A 22,249-nucleotide genomic window follows, 5' to 3' on the forward strand; every position below is an offset into this window, starting at 1 on the left:
CAGAAGACCTTTCACTGACCGGTTTCCTTCTTGCTTTGCGACACAGACACACCAGAATAAAGCCTTTTTTCCTGTCTGTGGTGTTAGCATTGGTTTCTTGGCCAAGCTGGTTCTGCTGTTGCACAATATGTAAGTCCAGGCAGGAGACCCAAATAGTAACTTAGTGAGGTTTCTTTAGTGTTTGGATGACACCACTGCAATAAAAACCAGCAATTATTTTCCTAACCATTTCAAATGTGCGTCACACTTGACCCGAGCTGGGTGGAAATAAACCAGAAGCTGGGCCTGAACACTGGAAGGGTGACATGAAGGAGGGAAGAAAAGTAGACAGGTCTTTCAGTGATTTACCCCAGGCAGTCTGATAATGTACTGTAGCAACTCCCCATAGTGGCAAGAGGCTGTGTTTCAGGACACTTGTCCAGTAATCTTATCATCATCTGTATCAGCGAATGCTTTTACTCCATGACACTTTTTGCTTCCTCAGTCCAGACAGACTTTTTTCTTTTTTTGTGCGTGCTGCTGCTGAATGCTGTCATGGTGAAGTTATTTCACTCAGGGGCACCAGGAGATGAAATCAGTGTTTAGGGATGCTGTCACTGTTAACATCTCTGAAAAATGGCTTCTTCTATCTGTTTGTAAATTGGATGACGCTTTTGTGGCTAGTTAGTCATCGTTAGCGTGCGTCTGCAGCTTACTGGAGGCGTTTTTTACTTTCGGTGAATGTCTTACTATTAACTGGGGGTTTGGTAACAGAATAGTACTAGAAGTAAAAACAAAACATACATGCTGGATTATTGTTGATTTAACCAGCTAGAAAATGCCACCAAACCCTATCAACCCTCAATCTCTCTGGGCCTCCACTGAGTGGTTGACCTACCCTGATAGTTGTCTTCACATGATCTATAGCCCTGGTGTACTCCCCCAGAAAAGAAGCCTTCTCCTGTATTCGGCTTCACACACTGACAGGGCATCTGCCCCAGTCTTGACTCAGCTGAAACTGGCTAGTCCAAAAACCACTGGAGACATTAAATTGAAAAACACCTTGGCCTGCGACCTTTGTGGATCGCAAAATCAGATGTGTCATGTTTACCCGCCTCCGATACACTCAGACAAATGCATCCGTGTTGCGCACATCATCTGCTCTTTATCATCCAGCTCCCACATATCTGGGTGATGAAGAGAATAGCATACCCACGTTGTTCCACATGTCAGCATGCTCGGCAAGTGGACTGAAATGAATAAAACCTGCCTGAGCAACTTGTTCAGATTAGCTCTCATCGGTAGCATTTATCTCCTGACCACATTTGTGATTGTCTGTGTGTGGTGCAGTGAAAGTTAAGTCGATATGTACCTCACCCTACCATCCACCACACCCTCCATTCCCCTTTGCTCTTTGGAGATGAGCCACAGCGTGGTCAGCAGTGTAAGCGAGCAAGATCTGTTGTGATATGTTTGTGTGTTTGGGATGGGAGGGAGGTTGTTGGATTAGGGAAGAGTGTTTTTGGCACCTAATCCACTGATTGATGGAGGAAGTTGGGTGGGCCAGGGCTCACTGAAAGGAGGAGTGTGTGGGTGACGTCTGCCCTCAAGTGCCTGCCGCCTGATCGATCCTTGCTCCGTGGTTGCCAGAGATGTCCCACTACCGATAAAAGACACCCACTCCCTGCATGAGACAGTGTCCATAAACCAGTTAAAATATCTATACTATGCTGGTCAAGGCTTGAGAGTGTGTGTCACTGAATGTCAGTGTGCGCCAGACTGCTGAAGCCTCACTGCTGAGTTTATGAGGGGGAGCTCAGTCTGTTCTGTGTCTCTGTGTCAGGGTGACTTTACCACAGTGATCTGGCTCGTTTCTTCCTCTCCACTGCTCCAAAATGTTTTTCTCTCACTTCTTTATTCTCTACCATGGAAGCAAGTTTTGGAAAACTTTAAAGAAATGTAAAATTAAATTCTCTCTTACTTCCTTTTTCCCTCTTCAGTCACTCACATTATCCATTGTGCTCTCATCAGTGCTTGAACTGACATTGCCAGTAGATGCTGTCTTCTCAGTGGATAAAGTGTAGTGATATGAAGAGTTAATGTACTTACATTTTAGCTCATTTGCACATTCACTTGTGATTATGCATGTTAAGAAGCAGGCATTAACTTTTGGAGTTTAAGCCATATATACTGTATATGTTTATAGTGTTTCTGTGCATTCATTGTACTTGGCTACAATGGTCTATCCTTTCATCTCTTTATCCATCCATCTGTCCTTGTCTGGGTCGAGAGAGATGCTCTAACCACCACTGTCTGTGTGGCCTCCTTTGTTGTAATGTTGGGCTGCTGTTCCCTTTCCAGAGAAACCACGGTGTGTCATAGCCACAGAAATAGATCTGTGTTTACATCACCTTAAACCCAGCCCGGCGCTTGTTTTGAAAGATGTTCTGTGGTGAACTCTGTGGAAACATGTTTCTTTTTCTTTGGGTTGGAAAAGAAATCATCAGGTATACGTATAATATCCATTACGGCTGAATTAACAGGGATTTGACTTTGTGAAGACGAGTCCTAATTTTTGACAGCTTTGAAGTAATATGTCTTAAATGTCTCTTCTCTGTATTTAGATATTAATTTCTGAAGAAACATTTCTCGATTTCATGTCATGGCCAGTGTTTAGTTGAGGGGGTACTGATGGGGCTTTCAAATCCGCTGAAGTGGGGTGCCGTGGAAATAATTGTTCCTTTGGTTTTATAGCATTGTGCAGGACTCCCCCTACAGGACACAGAGTGCAGTGCAATGTAGAAATACCAGCATAATCACTAGAACTACAATTTAAATTATCAGAACAACATAGATGCAAAAGTGGTGAAATAATCAGCAGCAAAAGATTTTTATATGGCCTCTGTGATAGATTGTGAGAATTAGGCCACCAAACCACAGCATGCTGCACAGACACACAAGAGGAAACCTTGATCCTGCTTTACACACATCCAGATAAATGAGAACAAGAACAGAACAGAATAACAGAATAACAGAATAACAGCAAACGGGCGATGATTTCTCACTTTGAAAAACCACAAATATAAAGAGATTTTAACTTCTGCTAAAAAGCAGCTAAAGAAATACACAGTATATTTTAGCTCCACTAGTTGTACTACCTGACTAACCATGGCTCATGGTTTTGCGTGAGTAAATGACGATAGGTCTGAGTGTTGTCTACGTCTTGATGAGTGGCTGATAAGACAACAGGGGTCAAATCTGAGTGGTCATCGCCTCTCCACTCTCAGAGCGAGCCATAAATCACATGACAGTGTCTGGGTGCTGTCAGGCCTGGCTGCTGCCCACCAGGGTTAAACCAACAGAGGCCTGAGAGGGGAGTTGGGTAGACAGAGGGAGGCCTCGGTAAATGCTGCTTTGTCTTCTTCACTTGACAGCAATACAACTGTGTCAGCGCTCGAGAGTGGAGACGCAAAAGAAACTCTCACTGCAGACACACTCTGGCATTACTTACTATTGACGCTCACGGCGTTTTTGCCACAATTTTCTTTCCTCTCTTATCCTCACATCATCTTGCTCCAATAACTCTTTTTCTTAAAAGAAAAACACAGCTTGCCATAACATAGGTGACTTTCTTCCCATGCGGTGACTTATTTTCACTCTCCATCTGCTGCTCCGTCTTTCCCTTCCTCTCCATCCCTCCATTCTTGCCTTAAGAGCCAAGTGGAGGCTGCAGTAGTGGAGGCTTTACCCAGAGCTAAAGATAGAGCTTCTCAGAGCCTTCATCTGTCATTCTGTGACAGTATTGTAATCAGGCCTAGAAGATCCTGCCTACAGGCCGGACCCGCCGAGGGGCTTGAGCAATCCTGAGCGTGCTGGACAGCTGCCAACCCACGGGAGGCGTGCGAGTAAACACAGCATAAACCTCATACTCAATCTAATTCCAGAGAATGGAGGACAAATTTATACAACGCTGCTGAGAGCTGTTGAATAACTCAATTAATTAGCTTTGACTTGGACTCCACTGGTGCCACTAAAGAGGATGTAGGCTGTGTGGCTATCAGTGTGTCAAAATGAAATGTGAAACAGCAAATCATCTAGCTAGAAAGGGAAACACACAAGTTCATAAAACAAACTGATGACAAAGTTTTTTCCACTGACCAGACCATTATTTTAAGTTGTAGCAGAGACCCCAAAGTCACCAAATATGTTACCAAATTTTTGGGAAATTCGTATGAAATGATGCATTAGTTATCTGGAAAACTTCCATGATCTAATGAAATGGTGCAGCCATAAAGAACGTGGAGTCTTGGGCTTGAAAGACTTCTCACAGTGTAAATATCATATATCTTTAGTGATAGCTGGAACATGCTGATACTCAGTATACTGCATGTGACTCTGTTAGACTAAAAGGTTTGCTTAATTTGAAGAAATGTAAGGAGAAAATTCAGGAAATCAAAAGTTTACCATAAGAGAAGTATATGCTACATCATTATTTCTAAATGACTGGGCATGAATGTCCTCCTGGGAGGAAGCCTTCACATGACATGCTCCACTAGAAATCTTCTGGGGGTCAGTGTGCAATATATAGATACAATATGGCTTTGGTATTTTTAAATCCAATTATTTTGGATTGCATGGGAGTATATTTATAATGCAAACAGTCAGAGTGAAACTTTAACATCTTGACCAATGATGGGTTTTCCTAACAAGAACTAAGTGTTGTCTCCCACACTGAGTGGGATCAGAAATGGATGACACTGGATGAGTCAGCAAAGCAGGAAGTGTCTGAAGTATATTTTTGTGATCCTTCATATAAATACCTGTTATAGACATGGTCTGTAAGCATAGTGTCTTCTTTGTTTTTATTTGTTTGGTGATGTTTTCTAATGATGAATCGTTATCTGGTGTGCGCACGCAAAGGTGGAGGGAGGCAGCAAGAGAGGGAGGGAGACACAGGGAGAGAGGTGGAGTTTTGTAGGATGTTATCAACATCCTGCCTGTGTGACCTGGTGCTAATGCTCATGTAAGACAGCAATCTGCTGGCTCTGGTAATCCCTCTGAGACCAAAAAAAGAAAACACAAAGGTCTCTCTCTCTGTGTCTGTCTCTCTCTGTTGGTATCTCTCTCTCTCTCTCTCTCTCTCTCTCTCACACACACACACACACACACACACACACACGGAGAAAGTTTCACCCTGTCATATTATCTTAAATTTAGTGTTAAGTTGCAAATATGTAGCTGTTTGATTAGCTTTGTTTTTTGTTCAATTTAAAGGGTCAGTGCAGTATGTTTTCATATTAATTATAGTGGTACCGACCATGCAGAATGTTTGCTTTACCTAACCTCCTCCACCACAACACAATGAGGCAAATGTAATTTTAAAACAATGTCCTCGTACTTATTGTACTTAATAAATGACCATTCAACAGAAAACAGCGTGCTCTGTGTTTTCTAGAGTAATAAGGATGCTGTTTCAAAAAAAGAGAAGTTGCTGAATGAAAAATCTCAACAACTATTGGATGGATTACCACTGAATTGGGTACCAATATTTCTGTTCTCTCCAGGATGAACTGGAATCACTTTGGCATTACCTTAACATCGTGTTCAGTTTGAATTTGTCCAGGACTTTGGTTTATGACATCACATTTTGTTTAGTGCTGATTACCAAATGTTAGCATGTTAACACTAAGATGCTGAACATGGTAAGCAGTAGGCTACATTCTAGTCATTCAGCAATTAGTGCAAAACACTGCAAACACAGTTTCAGACAGAAAAATAAATAAAAACTTGGACAAATAAAAATAAAGCTATCTGCATGTGGCTGCATGGCTAATTACCGGTGAGAAAATAAGTATTTTTAGCAATCCAACAACATAGCTTTTGAAATGTAATTGCCTACACATCTTTTCTATGCATGACAGCTGAGACGGGAACAAAACACTTTATTCCAAGTAAAGTCCTCCACCCTCCACTATCTCACACACTTGCACTGAATAAGAGGTGTAAATAATCCTGAGGATCACCACTCCCCAGCCCAACAGATGGATGCTCTCAAAGCGCAGAAGGGTTAGCAGAGAGATTTAAAAAAAAAAAACAGGGAAAAAAGAAAAACATCACACAAGTATGCATGCAGCCAGAGATAGAAGTCATTTCCTGAGAGAGAGAGAGAGAGAGAGAGAGAGAGAGAGAGAGAGAGAGAGAGAGAGAGAGAGAGAGAGAGAGAGAGAGGAGGTGAGCAAAGTGCAGCTCCAGCTCTCCCAGGAAGTCTCTTAATGTGGGAAAGGTGAGAGTCAAAGGCAGGTTGGGTTTAAGGGTTAGAGGTAGGGTTATGGTTAGAGTGTGTATGGGCCCAGAGCTGACTAATGATGGATGGACAGAGCAAGAAAGAAAATAGGAGGTGGAGGGGTTGGGCTGGGGGTGGGTGGGGGCATTTCTCCTGGTTTTTAAGCAAACAGTAACAATCTCCCTTTTTCTACCAGCAATGGAGACATTCACACACATAAATGCTCACACATTCATAAACATAAACACGAATACCATCAATAAAAAGCCAGAATTTGCTCTTCTGACACCACACATACATGAGGCTTACACCAAATATAATAAGAAGCCCTTAACCACAATTTACTGGTTAAGGCCAAGTAAATGTCCACTGATGGCAGTGTGCTGACCAAACATTTTCTGGGCTCAGACGTAGGGAAAATTCCCCAGTGTGGAAGTATCACCAGCTGGCATCAGCTCGCTCGGAGCTCATCATCTCAAACTGCTTTTATTGCAGGAAATTGCGTGTGGAATGAGCACCAATCTGTCTCCCTACAACACATCTGTAGCGGAGGAGCCCAGTGACGCAGGCGGAGGTCAAAAATTAAAGTAAGGAGTGAGTTGGTTCAGCTAGTATGTGTGTGTGCTCATCTTCTGCAGTCTCTGTGTGAACCAGTTGAGGCTTTCAACTTCCTAAAAGAGTTTTAGAATTTGTGCTCATGCTTAGCTCAGGATGATGACTTTGTTTTAGGTTAAGGTTAAGATCAAGAGATAATAACCTTTGCCCTTAGTTTTTGCGTGAATGCATGTGTGTATTTGTATTTGTGTATGTCATGTATGTGCGTGTGGTCCTGCTGAAGTGATAGATGTGTGGAGAGGGAGGAGCATGAGGTGGGGGCAGTAAACACTGAGACATGCATGTAGGAGGTCTGGGTGCAGACTAAAGCCAGAGCTGTCAGGATCCCAGACAGAGATACAGATAGATCCCATCCCTCCACACACTGCCACTTGGTCTACACAGTACCATAAACCTTCCCACCTATCAGCCGAGCTTAATGACCATCAGACCAATAGATGATGAGTTCACTGCGGTGATGGGGTCATGAGCAGGCCCCCGAAAAGCAAATTGCACACCGGAATATATCAAATCCAAGCCGCGCTTGTGTTCATTGAGTGCCAGCATTATAAGTTTTACATATTAAGATCACAGCAATGCCACGACCTTTGCCTTCTCCCTAAAGGGTCACATAATGGTGGCATTGGTTAAGTGTTTTGTTGCTTGAAATAGAAATAGACCACTCAGTCACTGGCAAAAGGTTTTATTCCTTCTAATTTTTGTGAATTTTGCCAGATTAGACAGAGCCTGAGAGATTTAGGCTGCTTTCAACACATAATTGCTACCTCAAGGAAAAATATACTGTAATGAAAAGGCCATCAAAAACTGTGGATATAAACTTCTACAAAGATTAAAGATAAAAGAGTGGTTCAAAAACCACATCATAAAGCATAAATGCTGAAAGAAAGCAATAGTTGGATCACATCTTTATAGCAATTCTCTCTTCATTATAGAATTACATACACGAAATACATATCAATATACCTGGTTTATTTTGTCTGTCATAGTGGGCTTAATATGTAATGCAGAATTCTGACTATTTCACTCTGATGATGTTACTCTTATATGGTGCCTAATACTGTAATATTGTAAATACTGAAATGTGGATTTTATATACAGTGTATGCTTTGTTTACATCCAAATCCAAATCTTACCATGGATGAAGCAAAGTAGAGTAAATAAATAATAAATACGTTTGTTTTTGTTTGTTTTTTTGTTTGTTTTTTACATCATAAGAGAATACAGTTTTTGTTGTTGAAATAGTAAAAATTCAGCCATCCAAAGTGATTTTTTGTTTGTTTGTTTGTTTGTTTGTTTGTTTTTCCCAGGGTTTTTTTTTGTCTGAGGACTTCTGACTGCAGGGTTGGGTGGTACTCTCTAAGTGTGTGCATGAAGGTGGAAGTAACCCCTCTTCTGACCTTCTTTGCGCCCAGGGGTCACACATTGTTCAGGAGGATGCAGACACCAGGCTGATGGATGACCGCTCAGAATGTTTCCCTGGGTTCATATGTACTCGGGAAATCGTAATTCACCCCCTGGGAGAGGCTGAGGGCGGACCAGGTCCCTTCTTCTGCTCCACACTTATTTTCTCCTGGATCCAGGATGCGATGAAGAGGCTGAGAGCTCAGCCGTCACAGCGGAGCTTCAAGGAAAGGTGGAGTAAATCTTCAGCCACAGCTGTGCCCTCTCTAAACTCTGCAGAGTGCTGGGCTGAGGACGAAGGCCGTATGGTGGAACCAGAAATACAGCATGTTTTTTTTTCTATGATGTTTCACTGCATACAGACTACGCACTCATGCACATTTACACGCATTCTTTGTCATCAGAGGATATGACGACAGGATGATACACTCATGGCTCAGTGTTCAGTGTGAATATGATCCTGTCTGAGTGTGAGCTGGGAAAAAGCCTTCAATCTTCTACATTTTCTTTGTTTTGGTAAACATTGTGAGCGGTGTCATTGGCCTTTGATCCTTCACAATGGAAACAGCTATAACCCTTTTCAAGGTTCAGTGTCAAGTCAGTTTTACCATCTCAATGCATGAGTTCACACTGGATCTTTGCAGTTTTGCAACATCAAAATATGAGTGAAAACCTCTTTCCACGTGAGAAACAAGAAAAAAGCCCCTCTCTTATGGAAACATGCTTGTTCAAACCGCAAAAGGTACTCTCACATCCCCAAACTTTGAAGGAACTCTCTCAATTTCATGCCCAAAATAACACTGAAAAACAACTTTAACCATGTTTCTCACACAGCCATGAAGAGGACATGTGAACAAGTTGAAGACAGTGCTCAGCTCTAAAAATCCGTGCAATAAAAAAAAGCACCATCTTTGTTACAAGATGTTGTCCATTAGTTTCCTCGACTTTACTACATCATGACATCATAGGTCACTCCAGCTACCTAATGGGGCCAATGACCAAGACTGATGATAGCTCAGTGCGCGCCATCACCACCCGCTCTCTCTGCCAAGTATTCAATTAGGGTCAGTGAGTAATTGGGTGTAGATGACGTAGAGATCATCGCCAGGCTCAATGTGGAAAATCTTGGAAATGTGTGTGTGCATGTGTGTGTAACAGAGTGAGAAGGAGAGAGAGAATTTTGCCTGTCATGTCTTGAGTGACTTAGCAATAAAAATAGTTTCTGTAGAGGCCACATAAACATTGACGCAGACATCTGCGGATTGGTCCAGGGCTTCCCCACATCTGCTTGTGTGCATCATTAATTAAATCACTTAACAGAAAAAGACAGGAGAGCACATTAAAGATGTCGAGCAGCTCACATAACATTGTCAAGTATCAAAACAATTTTGATATTTAATTCCCAAAATTCTGCATATATGTCTTGGAGGGAATTGTATTTTTACATAAAAAAAAAGATTAAAAAAAAAATAAATAAAAAATAGTAACTTTAACATTAAACCAGAATGGTTTTATGGGATGACTGGTTTTCAGATAAGATCAGACTTCAGCGTTCTCCGCAGGACCACAGCCTTAGTTAATGTGTGCACCTCCCCACTGACTTTCCCTTAATAAGCTCCACTGAGACTCTTAAGTTTCTTTTGAAAGCAACTGTCTCTCGCCTTATCTATTTTTTCCTGTTTGCTTTCCCTTTATGCTCAGCTGTAACTGTTGCAACAACGCACATGACTGATGTAAAAGAGTGCAGTTGTCAGATTGAATAAACACAGCAAAAACTTCTCTGACAATACAGCCTCATTGAAGCTCTAAGAAATAGACTTGTTGCAGACGATGCAAAATTTAAAACAAAGATGTGTGCAACATATTCTGCAGGGCAATCACAAGAAAATATCTGTCATAACAAATAAACAATTTACCCAGAAAGGGCATAGATATGATCTGCTCCTGAAGGAATCACTTTGGAAAATGAGGGAATGGAATTGACTGTATTGTGCATCAAGACGAGCAACACTGCCAGACAGAGCCAAAACCTGTTTGTTATCGGTAGCACAAATGCAAAAAAGAATGTATGTCTTGGTGAGCCTAAAATGCAGTTTCTATTCCTATCAGAACAGAAGAAGTTACAACTGTAAGTGCAAAAATCTTTAATCTTTAAAATCTTAAACAAACTGTTCAAACAAAAAGGAAAACAGTGCTAATGCTGGAAAGATTGAGCACAGAAAAAAAAAAAAAACTAAATGAATACAATTTATTTTAGCTGTGTTTTTTGTTTTGTGTGTTTTGGTTCAAAAGGATAAATTTCAACTCTTACTTAATGTAATGCAATGTGAATAAGTTTTGGTTTATATTGCCACTAGATGGCAACATATAACTGTAGTAGCTTTGAGCGGTTTGATCAAGCTGTTGCCTTTCACTCTTCATGCTAAAATCTTTGTTCACAAACAAAACAATTAAAAGAAAAAAATGAAATAATACTTCAAACTAAGTATCTTTCAGTAATGGAACATCTTTCAACAAAAAGCCATTTCCTCTTTTTCATAAGTTTCACTATTTCCTTCTCTTGCTTTTGAGCACTCTTACAAGATGAGCCCTAAATTACATAAGCAGGATTTTCCCCAGTGCACTTTCTATTGATGTGAACTGTAAAACTCTATAAACCATCATAGACGATGTGCTTCAGTGCTCCTCGGGGCTGCTCCCCTTTCTCTCCTCTCCTCTCCGCAGCAGAGGACAGTAAATGCAAATCTTGTGCTAAAAATACATTTGAACCTCTCACCGGGTTGCTGCTTTTAAACATGCAAATTGTTCACAATTTCTCCTGTGTACCAGATTTAGTTTCCTTCCAAAAATCCCAAATTGTGCCAAAACACATTTTTATTAGTGCGTCATGTTCTCCATCATGGAATCTATAAAGCTAAGATGACACAATACACCTACCACAGTTTCCAAATGACAAATGATTAAATTAACTAAACAGATTGATAGTGTAAATGATTAGCACTGTGCCACCAGGTAATTCCACCTCAGTCATGTGATGGTCATGTTTGGATTCTGGTATTTCAAAGGGGAAGTATGTACTGTCACTGTACTTTCTACTAAGGCATGTGGTCGACAGACGCTTGGCCCACAGGCTCCTTCAGCTGTACTAGAACCATTTTAGACCAACTTTAAATAATCTCCATCCCAGCAGCACCTGCTGCCTCGCCAGAGTGTGGCTTCTTACACAGAAAGAGGTTGCGTAATCAATGTAACTTATAAAGTCGGTCTAACGATAGATAGTTGGAAACAAAGCTCAAAACCACAAAGATCCTGTTCCTCAATCGATAACAGAGTGACATGTAAGCAACCACATATCAGATAAAAAGTGCAAACAAAAGCATTCACAAATTATTACAGCAGTGTACAAAAAAACAAACAAACAAACAAAAAACAATGTCTGTAGTAAGTTTTGGAGCAAACAATACTTGTGGTAACCTTTTTATTATGTTTAACAGAGATGCATCCTTAAATGTGAGTAATGAGGGCTTATTGCTGCTGAGTGTTTGCGCATAAATATTAATGTCTGCCATTTTTAAAAGCTGTTATATATCTGTCATATACAGTATGTATACACACTGATAAAAAAATACAATGTCTACTGAGACGGCAGAAAATCTGTTTCTCAGGTATTTATTTGTTACCTCATAACTATCACCTTTCTGGCAACCCACATCCCGTCACCTCCGTGCTTTGCATGCACACACACACACACACACACACACACACACACACACACACACACACACACACACACACACACACACACACACACACACACACACACACACAGTGAGCACTGAGCTGTGAGTTGCATGTCAATACAGCTTTCATGCGCCCCTGGCACTGGTTCCCCAGGGACTGTCACCCCCACCCTGGTCTTCCCCTCCATCTCGACATCCATCACCTTCTTTTCTACTGATAAGTTCTGTTTTGCTTGAATATGAAACAGAAGTACACCATGCATGGAAAATGGTTATCAGTATTTCTGTGCTATTGCCCCCCACACTGTACTGCATAGTAGATGAGATAAACCACTTCTGAGGGTCTGTTTTCAAAGGATCCTTTCTGTAGATTCTTGTGTTCAAAATGCTGGGATGTATTAAAGGCACGACAAACATTTCTTAAAACAAATGGGTGGATTACCTCCCAGTCATATTTTATTCCCACAACCCAAAGTTGACAAAAAAAGCTTGAATTGTCTAAATCTTTGCCCCAGATGGCCTGTGTGCTGACTGTTCCTCTTTTCAGTGGAGAAGTTGTGTGCTGGACCATCTTCCTGGGCTCCTTCCTGTGTTTCTTGTCCGGAGACAGATCAGGCGGTCAGGGATCAGTCTTGTCAAAGAGTGCAGCAACCAGGACAGAGACTGACGCAATTCTCAGCTGTCACTTCACCCACTGATTCAACTACAATGTGGTCAGGCTCCTTCTGTGAAACGACTTTTAATCCAGACTTTTAATCCCGTGGTGACTGTAGATTTTGTACACAAACAGAGTTTATGTTTATGATTTGTAGTTTTCTGAGATTCTAAAATAAAGTTGAGACGCTGTGTAAAACATAAATACAGCAGAATGTCATAATTTGCTGAAACAGTACAAAGACAACACGTTACGTTACGTTACGTTACGTTACGTTACGTTACGTTACGTTACGTTACGTTACGTCACATTACGTTATGTTATGAGCAACAAAAGAAGTAGTGGAATGCTCCAAGAACACCTGTTTGGATCATTCCACAGGTAAACAGGTTCATTGGTAACAGGTGAAAGCATCATATGAAAGGGGCATCCTGGAAAGACTCAGCCATTCACAAGCAAAGATGGAGCGAGGTTCACCGCTTTGTGAACACATGATTGTATAAAGGATATTACTACACAGTTAATTTGCAAATGACTGCATTCTGTTTTTATTTACATTTCATACAGTCATACTTTTTTGGAATGAGGATTGTACATTTCTGTATCAGTTTACTGATTTGACCAATGTCTTCTTTGAACTTGATAAATTCACTCAGTCACTAAAAACACTCACGAAAACTTTCTCACAAAAATCGCAACAAAGATAACTTATATGCTTTTACGATATTGTTATTGTGGAGCTAATCAAAAGTTAAAAATACTGACTGATACTGATGCCATAATATTTTGAAATTGATGGCAGGTTACAATAAACCGTTTTCCCGTAATTCAGCGTACTTCCTTATCTTCACTCTTACATGTTAAATCTTTCTTGCCACATCACACAATTTCCAATTTTTGCACATTTCTTGAAAACTGTCTTGTTTTGCTGTATGGATGTTGATTTAGAAGATTTAAGAGCTCATATGTTCATTTTGGTTTTTACAGCTCCACGTCTGATGAGATCAACCCTGAGCAAGACCTCCATCATTGTGAGGCTGGAGAGACCTTTGTTTTGAAGGACATGAACTGATACTGATTAGAGGATGTGATCCTTTATCAGTGGCTACCATGGTGTGTGTGTGTGTGTGTGTGTGTGTGTGTGTGTGTGTGTGTGTGTGTGTGTGTGTGTGTGTGTGTGTGTGTGTGTGTGTGTGTGTGTGTGTGTGTGTGTGTGTACACAACATGTGTGGTTAAGTGGCTTTCTCCCTGCGTCCCAGGATGTGGGCTCCCCATCCACCTGTCTCTCTCCACTGGCTGTGTCCTCAGCGCTCTCCCAGTTCCTCTCTGGATGCCTATTCTCATCTCACACACCCTGGTTCTAAACCAGCAGTCTCCCCAGAGACACCACCAACTTCTTCAACACCACCGCTTGCATAACACAACCTGTTCATGGCAAATCACAGCTTCCCATCAGGGCATTCTTCGTATAAATTTTGTCTCGCTCACCTGGCCCAGCATGGATGAGTTAAAGAGGTTTTTTTTTTTTAGATTAACAGATTAAAAGTTTCCAAAATAACCACAGACATATAACAATTATTATTACAAATTCTGATTGTTCATGTTAAACTGAAGCTGAAAAGTAGTGGAAAACAACAGCAGCTTAATTGAAAGGTCAGTGCTGAGCCTGCAGCCAAACCCAGGGACACAGCTTGAAAGGACTGAGGAGTCAGCAATACAGACGAATCCGGAAGGAACTAAAATAGACAAAGTAATTCATTTAATCTATGAGGAAAAGCTTTCAATTTCAAGTTATTCCTCTTTTTTTTTTTTTTTTTTTGCTTGATTTCCTTGAAGCGCTGCTTTTCACAAAATAGGCACTTCTTCCTTGAAGCGTCTACTGTACAGCACAGAAGAAATGTTATGGAGCAGATGGCCATGGTTACGTATGGTGGAAGCATCAGTTCTGTTTGTCGCTTGTCTCTAATGATTTGTTGTGGGAAGCCTCAGACGCCACAAAGAGATGTTGCAATACAAAGAGAACCACATTGCAGACACTGGATATGTGAGCAGAAAAGAGACTCCGTTAGCAGAAATGCACACAAGCATGTGCCTCGTTCCCTCCCGACTGCACCAGAAGATCCAATCTTTTTCTAAGATACAATTTTTTATTTTTTTTTATTTTTTGTTTTTTATTCTTTTTAAATGCAGCTTTCAAAATTCAGAAGTGAGAGTAGGCCTGCTTTGTGAAAAACAGTTCCTCCACCATGGTCCTCCCCGTGTCTGGTTAGATTTTACTGTGTCTTCACCCTGTGTTTGACCAGGAGACCTGAAACTATGAGATACTCTCACAAAACCCAAACCTACAGAAACTATGTTTGGAAAAATGTGAATATTTCCAGTGTAATGTCATGGGGTAGAAGTTTATAGTCTCACAAAGTGGAAATACACAAGTGAAGCAGCGGAAGAGTTTCAGACTAGAAGCTACTTCTATGTTAAGCTATTGGACAGCTCTGACTGTCTGTGGGGTCGGCAGCCTTCTGTAAAGATCCTTCAGTTATGTCTGGTAAGATGTGTGTGCATTTACAGGAACAAGTCGATATTTCGGAAGGCAAAAACCCTCTTTTTGCCAAGAGTTAGATGGAAAGATTGAGGCAAAGTTTGTGTTTAGCTTAACTAAGCAAAAAGACTGGAAACAGGGGGAGCAGCTGGCTCTGTCCAAAAGTAACAAAATCTGCTTACCAACACTTCTAACTCTCACATTATGTCTCTTTATGCCACCTTTGATTAATCTGTACAACAGTGTCAAAATGACAGTTCACTTTAGAGCTGCTCATAGCTGGGCTTGCTTATCTTTGGACAGAGCATATATGTATATTTAGCATACAAATGAGAGCTGTATCAATCTTTTCATTCAACTCTAAATATACATCAGATCTGATAGTATTTTTTTTTTTCAACAAAAATGCTCAAATAATTAAACAAACAGAGAATTAAAAGTAGAATACAATAAAACTGTAAGACAATAAGAAACATACAGAAATAAATAAAAGGAAGAGATTTTTCACCATTTAGATTAGATAATAGTTGAAATCTGGAGAAAGCCTTAATGAATAAATACAGTTAGGTCCTGAACCGTCTCCTGTGTTTCTGCTGCTAAAACCATCCTGAATCAAATGTCTAAACCCTGTTTTATTCAAACATTTGTACACAAATACTGTACAAAGTTAGAAATACAATAATCATATCCCTGATTACATGTGTGTCATAAATACATTATGTTAATCCAGTCTCAGACATGCTATGGTGGGGAGGGGGGCGGAGGGGGTGGGGGCTGGAGTCAGTTTCCTGTTACAGTTTTTGAAGTAAGTTCCTGTTCTGTAGAACTTAGACAGAACTCCCCCATATAGATAAACCACACACACACACACACACACACACACACACACACACACAGAAAGAGAGTTTTCCACCTGTGTTTTAATTCAGTCAACCATTAATTAAATATTCTAATTTAAGTAAAAGGGTTTTATCCAGAGATGTCATATGAGGAGCACATGACTTCTTTCACTATGTAATGTGTGTGAGTCATTACAGCAAACTTTTTTTATAATCAAAAAAACAAAAAACAAAACAAAAAAAAGATTGACTGAGCTACCCAAGCCTTTTTACATATGACTAATTTATTGTTTGGGTGGTATCATTTACAGTTATGGGACGTTAAATCAATTTCTTTGTTATTTCATGCTCAGTTTTGTGTTTGCATACATACATACATACATATTTAACCTTTAACTGTTTAAGCTATTTTCTCTAAGCTCTCTTTCATGTATCACGTGTTTATAATGACCATTAGAAACCTATGTCCTTTGTATTAGAGAACTGAAAATGTGCCTTTGCATTTTTGTGTGTGTGTAGATGTGTGTGTGTATCTATAGTACGTAATGCTTAAATTCCAGCACGCTGAATGCACTTCCCTGCCAATATTGCCACTATGCAACCAGTCTGACAGGTTAGATGAGGCCTCACTGTGTGAGGCATAGGAGAAGAAGAAGGGATGTTGTGTGTCATTGTGAATAGTTGAATCATTTGCCTTCAGTTGGTCACCTCGCTTCCTGTCCTTTCTCTGTTACTCATCAGGGAGAGGGGTTTGTCCAAGAGTTTCCCTGCCTTCAGGATCCTAGATCCTTCTTTTAGTTTCATGCAGTGTTTTAGTTTCATCATTCCTCAGTAACAATCAATATGTGTTCATAGTAAATGGGAGTCTTAGTAGTGGAAGTGTACCCTCTAAAGTACTTTGGTGTTGTAACCTGAAGAGACAAAAGAACCGAGTGCCATTTAAATAAAGATTTTCATGAGCTGAGAAAAAGGCAACATCTTAGCTCCTTCTTCATTGTGCCAGATAACATGACATTTGAGTTCATATTTTCACGTTCTATGTCCGCAGAAATTGCAGATGCATGTGAAATTTGCTTTAACATTTTCAACCCCACAGACATTTGAATTTTGTGCAGCCAAGCATTGTTCAAACCACAAGAGTTGTTTTTCTAATTCTAATGTTAAATATCAAGACTCTTAATGAATTGGACCAAAGTGTGGGGAAATGTGGAGGAAATTATGAACAAGGCAAATGGAAGTTTCTATTTAGGGTCAGTGTGCAGGCATTAAAACATTATTGTAGCTTCGAATGTTTTATCCATCAAGTGTGATATAAAGTCACTGAAGCATTGAAACAAGCAGGCAGAAAATATGCTGCATACACTGCGAAGAATTGTTCGTTTTTAAATTTTCCTCCCACCTGTCATGGACCAACAGTTTGCATTCATTTCAGGTTTTTATAATTGAGTTGTTGAGACTTGTATGAGGTAGGTAATCCACCACAAATGAAATGCCAAAAATCCAAAATTCCATGGTATGCTTTGGAAAACTGTTGAGAGCAGTTTAAGTGACGTGTAGTTCGTGGTTCAAGAGTAAAAACATGGACCCATTCTAAGCTGTGCCCATCAGCCCAGTTTAACAGTCACCATACAAATTTGTATTGGGCATTTTTGAAATAATTCAACAATCAACTTTAAATAAAACAACAATATGACTATATGAAGACAATCACATGTGTAGTTCTGTGAAAGGATTTTACTAGAAATGCAGTTTATAAAAATCATGAAATAAAGTCAAACAGTCTGATAGTAAAACCTATCTGGAATATAATGCCACATTGCACCTATGATTACATGCAATTTCTACCAACTCCTCGAAAAAAAATTATTTACTTTAAAAAAGAAAAAACTTATCTGACAAAATATCTATTTGGTCTGTTTATCCAAACGGTCACGACATAGGGAAGCAACTCAAATGTAAAAACAATACAAACTATGATGCATGTCAAAATATGAGAACTAAGTTGCTTTCATATATCAAATACTGCAATGAGGCTTGGAGTGAGAGTCTTTAAAGATATATATGTATAAGAAAGACATGTTAAGGAGGATGCCAGAAAGAATTTGTTCTTAAGGCTTTGCAACACTTGAGTTGTGTGTAATATATGAGAATGACATGTAGCTGGATAATAACACTCTCTCGTAATAACAAAGCAGAGGTTAGACACAGAGTTGGCGCTGTATGTATACAAATATGAAGACTACTGATATCCAAAATATTAGGGACATCCTAATAATGAGCTGCTGCTTAAATGTTCAATTTGAACAGCCAAAACAAATTGTAACACTGTCCCTACTATGTTGTACATTCAGTCTGTTGCACACTGAGAAGCTCCTGGCAGGTGTGTCACTGCTCACTGTTAGTTCAGGCAGTAATGGGCATGTTGTCCCTGTAGCAGGCTGGCCTCTGGGGGCCACTGTAGCTGCACAAGTCCTGGTAGATGCGAGCCATCTGATCAGTGGCCACATTATCAGACATCTCCAGGTTTGGGTTGTTGCAGTAGGCTGGGGGGCGCCGCATGTTCACTGCCTCCAGCAGGTGCTGGCAATTCACCACAGTGATCTGCCAAAGGGAGAGGAGACAGAAAAACGCCTTTTTATTGTCAACATACAGTGTTTGTAGTGAAGAGTATTTTTCTGTTGCCAAGAGTCCAATTCCTAGTTTTAAAAGAAATTACATCAATCAGCGGGAGTGTGACACAGGTTGAGTGGTCTTACCTGCACAATGATCAGTTTGGCCTTGGCATTGCTGAGATCATGGAGCTCCTCTCCAAAACACAGAGTGACTGTGGGATCAGGAGCAGGGAACTGACCCTCCTGGTACAGCTGAAGAGCTGGAACATGTAAAGAAAGTGAAAAGATGTTTAGACAGTCTTTGTAAGTTATCAATCCTCCTTTACGATGTGGCTTGCTTTAAGCACTGTTCGGAAATCTATGTGTTTTGCATTGATTTGAACTCTGTTGCACTTTCAGATAAGTAAATAAACATGGGGACTCACCTTGGAGAAACCTTCCTGTGTCAAAAATCTTGACTACAGCATCCCTCGCAAGTTTACAAGGCATGGGGCTGTACTGTGAGCCCACTTCTCCCAGCCCGCTCCAGAAGACACGGCTCTGGCACAACCTTTTGATGAATATGCCCTCTTGGTTGGCACGGACCAGTACACCTCTCTCCAGGTGGCCCAGGAGCTTGCGCGTGACATGGCGCAGGCGGTCGTACTCAATGACCTCAGCCGGGGGGAAATGAACACTCTGCATGCTGTCTGAACTGTATAGGGCACCACGGCCAAGTTGCGGTTGTGGGGAGATTCGGCAGCCTTCCGAATGATTAACCAATGTGCTGTTGATCAGCTTTCCTCCATAGTAGAAAGTAATCATCATTTGGGAGAAGGCTGGAGAGGAAAGCACTTCGTAAGCTTTGCAAAAAAGTGTGAATTTCACACAATGTATACCTTGCATATTACTTTTAATGACTAGAGGTGTGAAATGGCACATTTATGAAAAACAGAAATGAATACCTGAGCTGAGAGTGCCTGATGGCAATGGGTCCTGATGCAGTGGGAAAGCTGTGAATTACAGGAGGAAGAAATGAGTTAAGGCCCTTTATAAGAAACTGGATGTGACCACAGCGTCATGTCATTATTTTGCTGCATCATCAGAAATACCATTTCTCTAGCACGAACTCACAAAGGAATAATCAACTTAGTCAGCAAAGTTCAACAGGATGTTAGTCAATTCTTCCATTGCAGAATTCAACAGACAAGCAAATAACCTCCATTTAGCAGCCGCAAATGCAAGGACATGCCGTCGAGCTTTCCACTGTGGTTATATTCAAAGACACTAAAGCTCATATCTCACAGTCTTACTTGAGAGATGAGACAAAAGGCAGAGATATACCTGGACAGACTTGCAGCCACAACACTAACTGAACTGTGACCTGCTTAATTTAATCACAGGAGGTATGTGTTGTATTGTAAACTGTGTAGAAAAGGTCAGCTTACCATTGATGCTGCCCTGGGACCAGTACTCCGGACTGGCCTGGATGCTACAGCTTTCCTCCTGTAAAAAGAAAACAATGTAATAAGCTGCTGTCAACAAAGAACCTTTGTACACTTCACACTCACGAAGATCAAGTGGGAGTGCGTCAGAGGAGACAGCAGAGTGTGGTCGTTGGAAAAAAGTGACACAGAGGCTGAGTGGCAGCAAAGTGCATCTACAGAAAGGTGTGACGGGGGAAAGAGAGAGGTAAGAAATATGTCTTAATCAGTCTCACCTCTTTAATGAGCTCATCTAGTTCTGCAGGACTGCAGTCCATGTCAGTGATATCACCAGAACTGGTGGTAGCTGCCATGGCCATCACTGAGCTTTTGCTGTCTGTGGGTGGAAGAAGAGGACATTATGGCTGTTCAAGGTTTTGCTAGCAGTGGGACAATACACACATTTTGCATTTTAACTGGAAAATAACACATAAGCAACAATAACACAAACTCACTCTTCTGCTCTCCCTCCGGTACAATGCGGTAGACTTTATATGGTTCAGAGATGTCTAGCTGTGACCTTTCAGTCACCTCCTCAAAGTCAGGGCTTTTATTCAGGGCGCAGCGGAGTCTGGTCTTCCATGTTGCAGGCTCAGCCTTGTCCCCCTCCTTAAACTTGCCTTTAAACACAGCCCAGGCCTGTGGAGGGGAAAAAACATTAAAGATGCGAAGTAACATTGTATCAGATGAAAGTTGGACTCTTCAAGAAGAACCTAAAACTGATCCTTTATTTTTTATTTTTTTAACCCCTCTAAAGAAAGAGAAAGGAAAAAAAAAAGAAAGAAGAAAAACATTAAAATTAAAACTTTACTAACACCGAGGCTTTACTGGCTATAGTCTTACAGTATTTACTTCACGCGCAGCGCTGCGTAAAACCATAACTCCATTCAGTGGGGCGACTCGAGAGCGCTGTCTAACCTTGAAAATGGATGCGTCTACTTCTTGGTTGTAATCCTGTTTCCCAGCGTGTTTCCATGGAATTCGGAACAAAGTGCGGCTGTCATCCTCCCACTGCAGCCCAGAGTACTGCCCGCTCTGGATCTGCTCCATCAGCCACTGCTTCAGTCTGCGACCTCCCGTGTTTGACATCTTGATGGAGAAAATTTGTTTATGGGTTGTTGCCTTTTACCTAAATGAGGAGGATATAATTCAGAAAAGTATATAAAATATGACTTAGTTTTGTCTAAGATATACTGATAATTGAACTTTAATCAAATCAGGTATAGCAAAACTTTCTCTCTTTAGAATAGAAATCAAGTCTTCGCACTTACGGTCCGATATCCCGCTCCGCTCTCGGCCCTGTGAGTGATATCCTCAGATGTTGACAGAGGGCTCTCTGACAGATTTAGTGAAGAGGCTCAGCTTGACGCCGACACATGCCTGTCAAGTTTATTGTGCTCCGTGTTATGAATGAAGAAGCAGCGGGATGATTTGACAACACAACCTCCCGCTGACCAATGAGCGCGCTGAAGCCTCAGTAATCCGGCCCATTCCGGAAGCGTTGTTCTTCTAACTGTGGGCATTTACAAGAAATGGCCTGACATAAGCGATTGTTGTGAAGCTGCTGCCCACGCCAAAAGACACGCAGACGTGGAGCGCTGAATAAACCCGGAGAGTCACAAGTTACCTTGTGCTGTGGGGGATTTCTGCACTCCAGACCAAGGTGATATGTCCCACCTACGCCCACTCACATGCGCTGAGAAACCTCACGCAGACGTAGTGCAGGTACAGTAGCTGACTATTTAAGCTGATAAGTATGTTGATTCCACTCAGCAAGTCCTCTGGGAGATGTGTTTTTGTCAAATGTCAAAATGCAGTTAAATATGATGGTGGGAGGATGATCAGAAGAGCTCCATGTAGCGTCAAATTAGGGTCAAGAGGGGATTCACAAAGGACTAAACAATGACAAAGCCAAAAGTATGTTTCTATCCATCATCTTCACAGTTATCTAATAGAAGCCTGTGGGCTAAATGTCAGGACATCGATGGGAATCTATTTTTGACCTCTCCTTTACTCACACCATCTGTCCATACCAAAATGTCATAACATTCCTGCAATAGGCTGATTGTTTTGGGACTGACGTAGAGCTGTCAGCGATTAGTCGATCAATTGATTACTTTGAT

At 41.0% G+C, this 22,249-nt stretch overlaps 2 protein-coding genes across 3 annotated transcripts in view; one reads left to right on the top strand and one right to left on the bottom strand.

The window, feature by feature from the left end:
• def8 (differentially expressed in FDCP 8 homolog) overlaps positions 1-22,249 on the top strand; it is a 276,782-nt gene that overhangs the window by 143,270 nt on the left and 111,263 nt on the right. The window lies entirely within an intron of this gene.
• Positions 17,770-21,508, bottom strand: irf8 (interferon regulatory factor 8). 2 transcript variants are annotated; one of them, XM_070960748.1, is made up of 9 exons: positions 21,398-21,508; positions 21,045-21,255; positions 20,582-20,765; positions 20,363-20,463; positions 20,091-20,148; positions 19,608-19,655; positions 19,089-19,481; positions 18,808-18,923; positions 17,770-18,652 (listed from the first exon to the last, which is right to left on the bottom strand). In XM_070960748.1, exons 2-9 carry the CDS (start codon positions 21,213-21,215, stop codon positions 18,455-18,457), a joined length of 1,269 nt encoding a protein of 422 aa, XP_070816849.1. In that variant the 5' UTR covers positions 21,216-21,255; positions 21,398-21,508; the 3' UTR covers positions 17,770-18,454. The 2 variants fall into 2 exon arrangements, with proteins under 2 accessions (XP_070816849.1, XP_070816857.1); XM_070960756.1 differs by having other exon boundaries at positions 21,045-21,215; positions 21,398-21,464.

Source organism: Chaetodon trifascialis, chromosome 1, assembly GCF_039877785.1.
Source record: "Chaetodon trifascialis isolate fChaTrf1 chromosome 1, fChaTrf1.hap1, whole genome shotgun sequence".
NCBI classification, from domain to species: Eukaryota; Metazoa; Chordata; class Actinopteri; order Chaetodontiformes; family Chaetodontidae; genus Chaetodon; species Chaetodon trifascialis.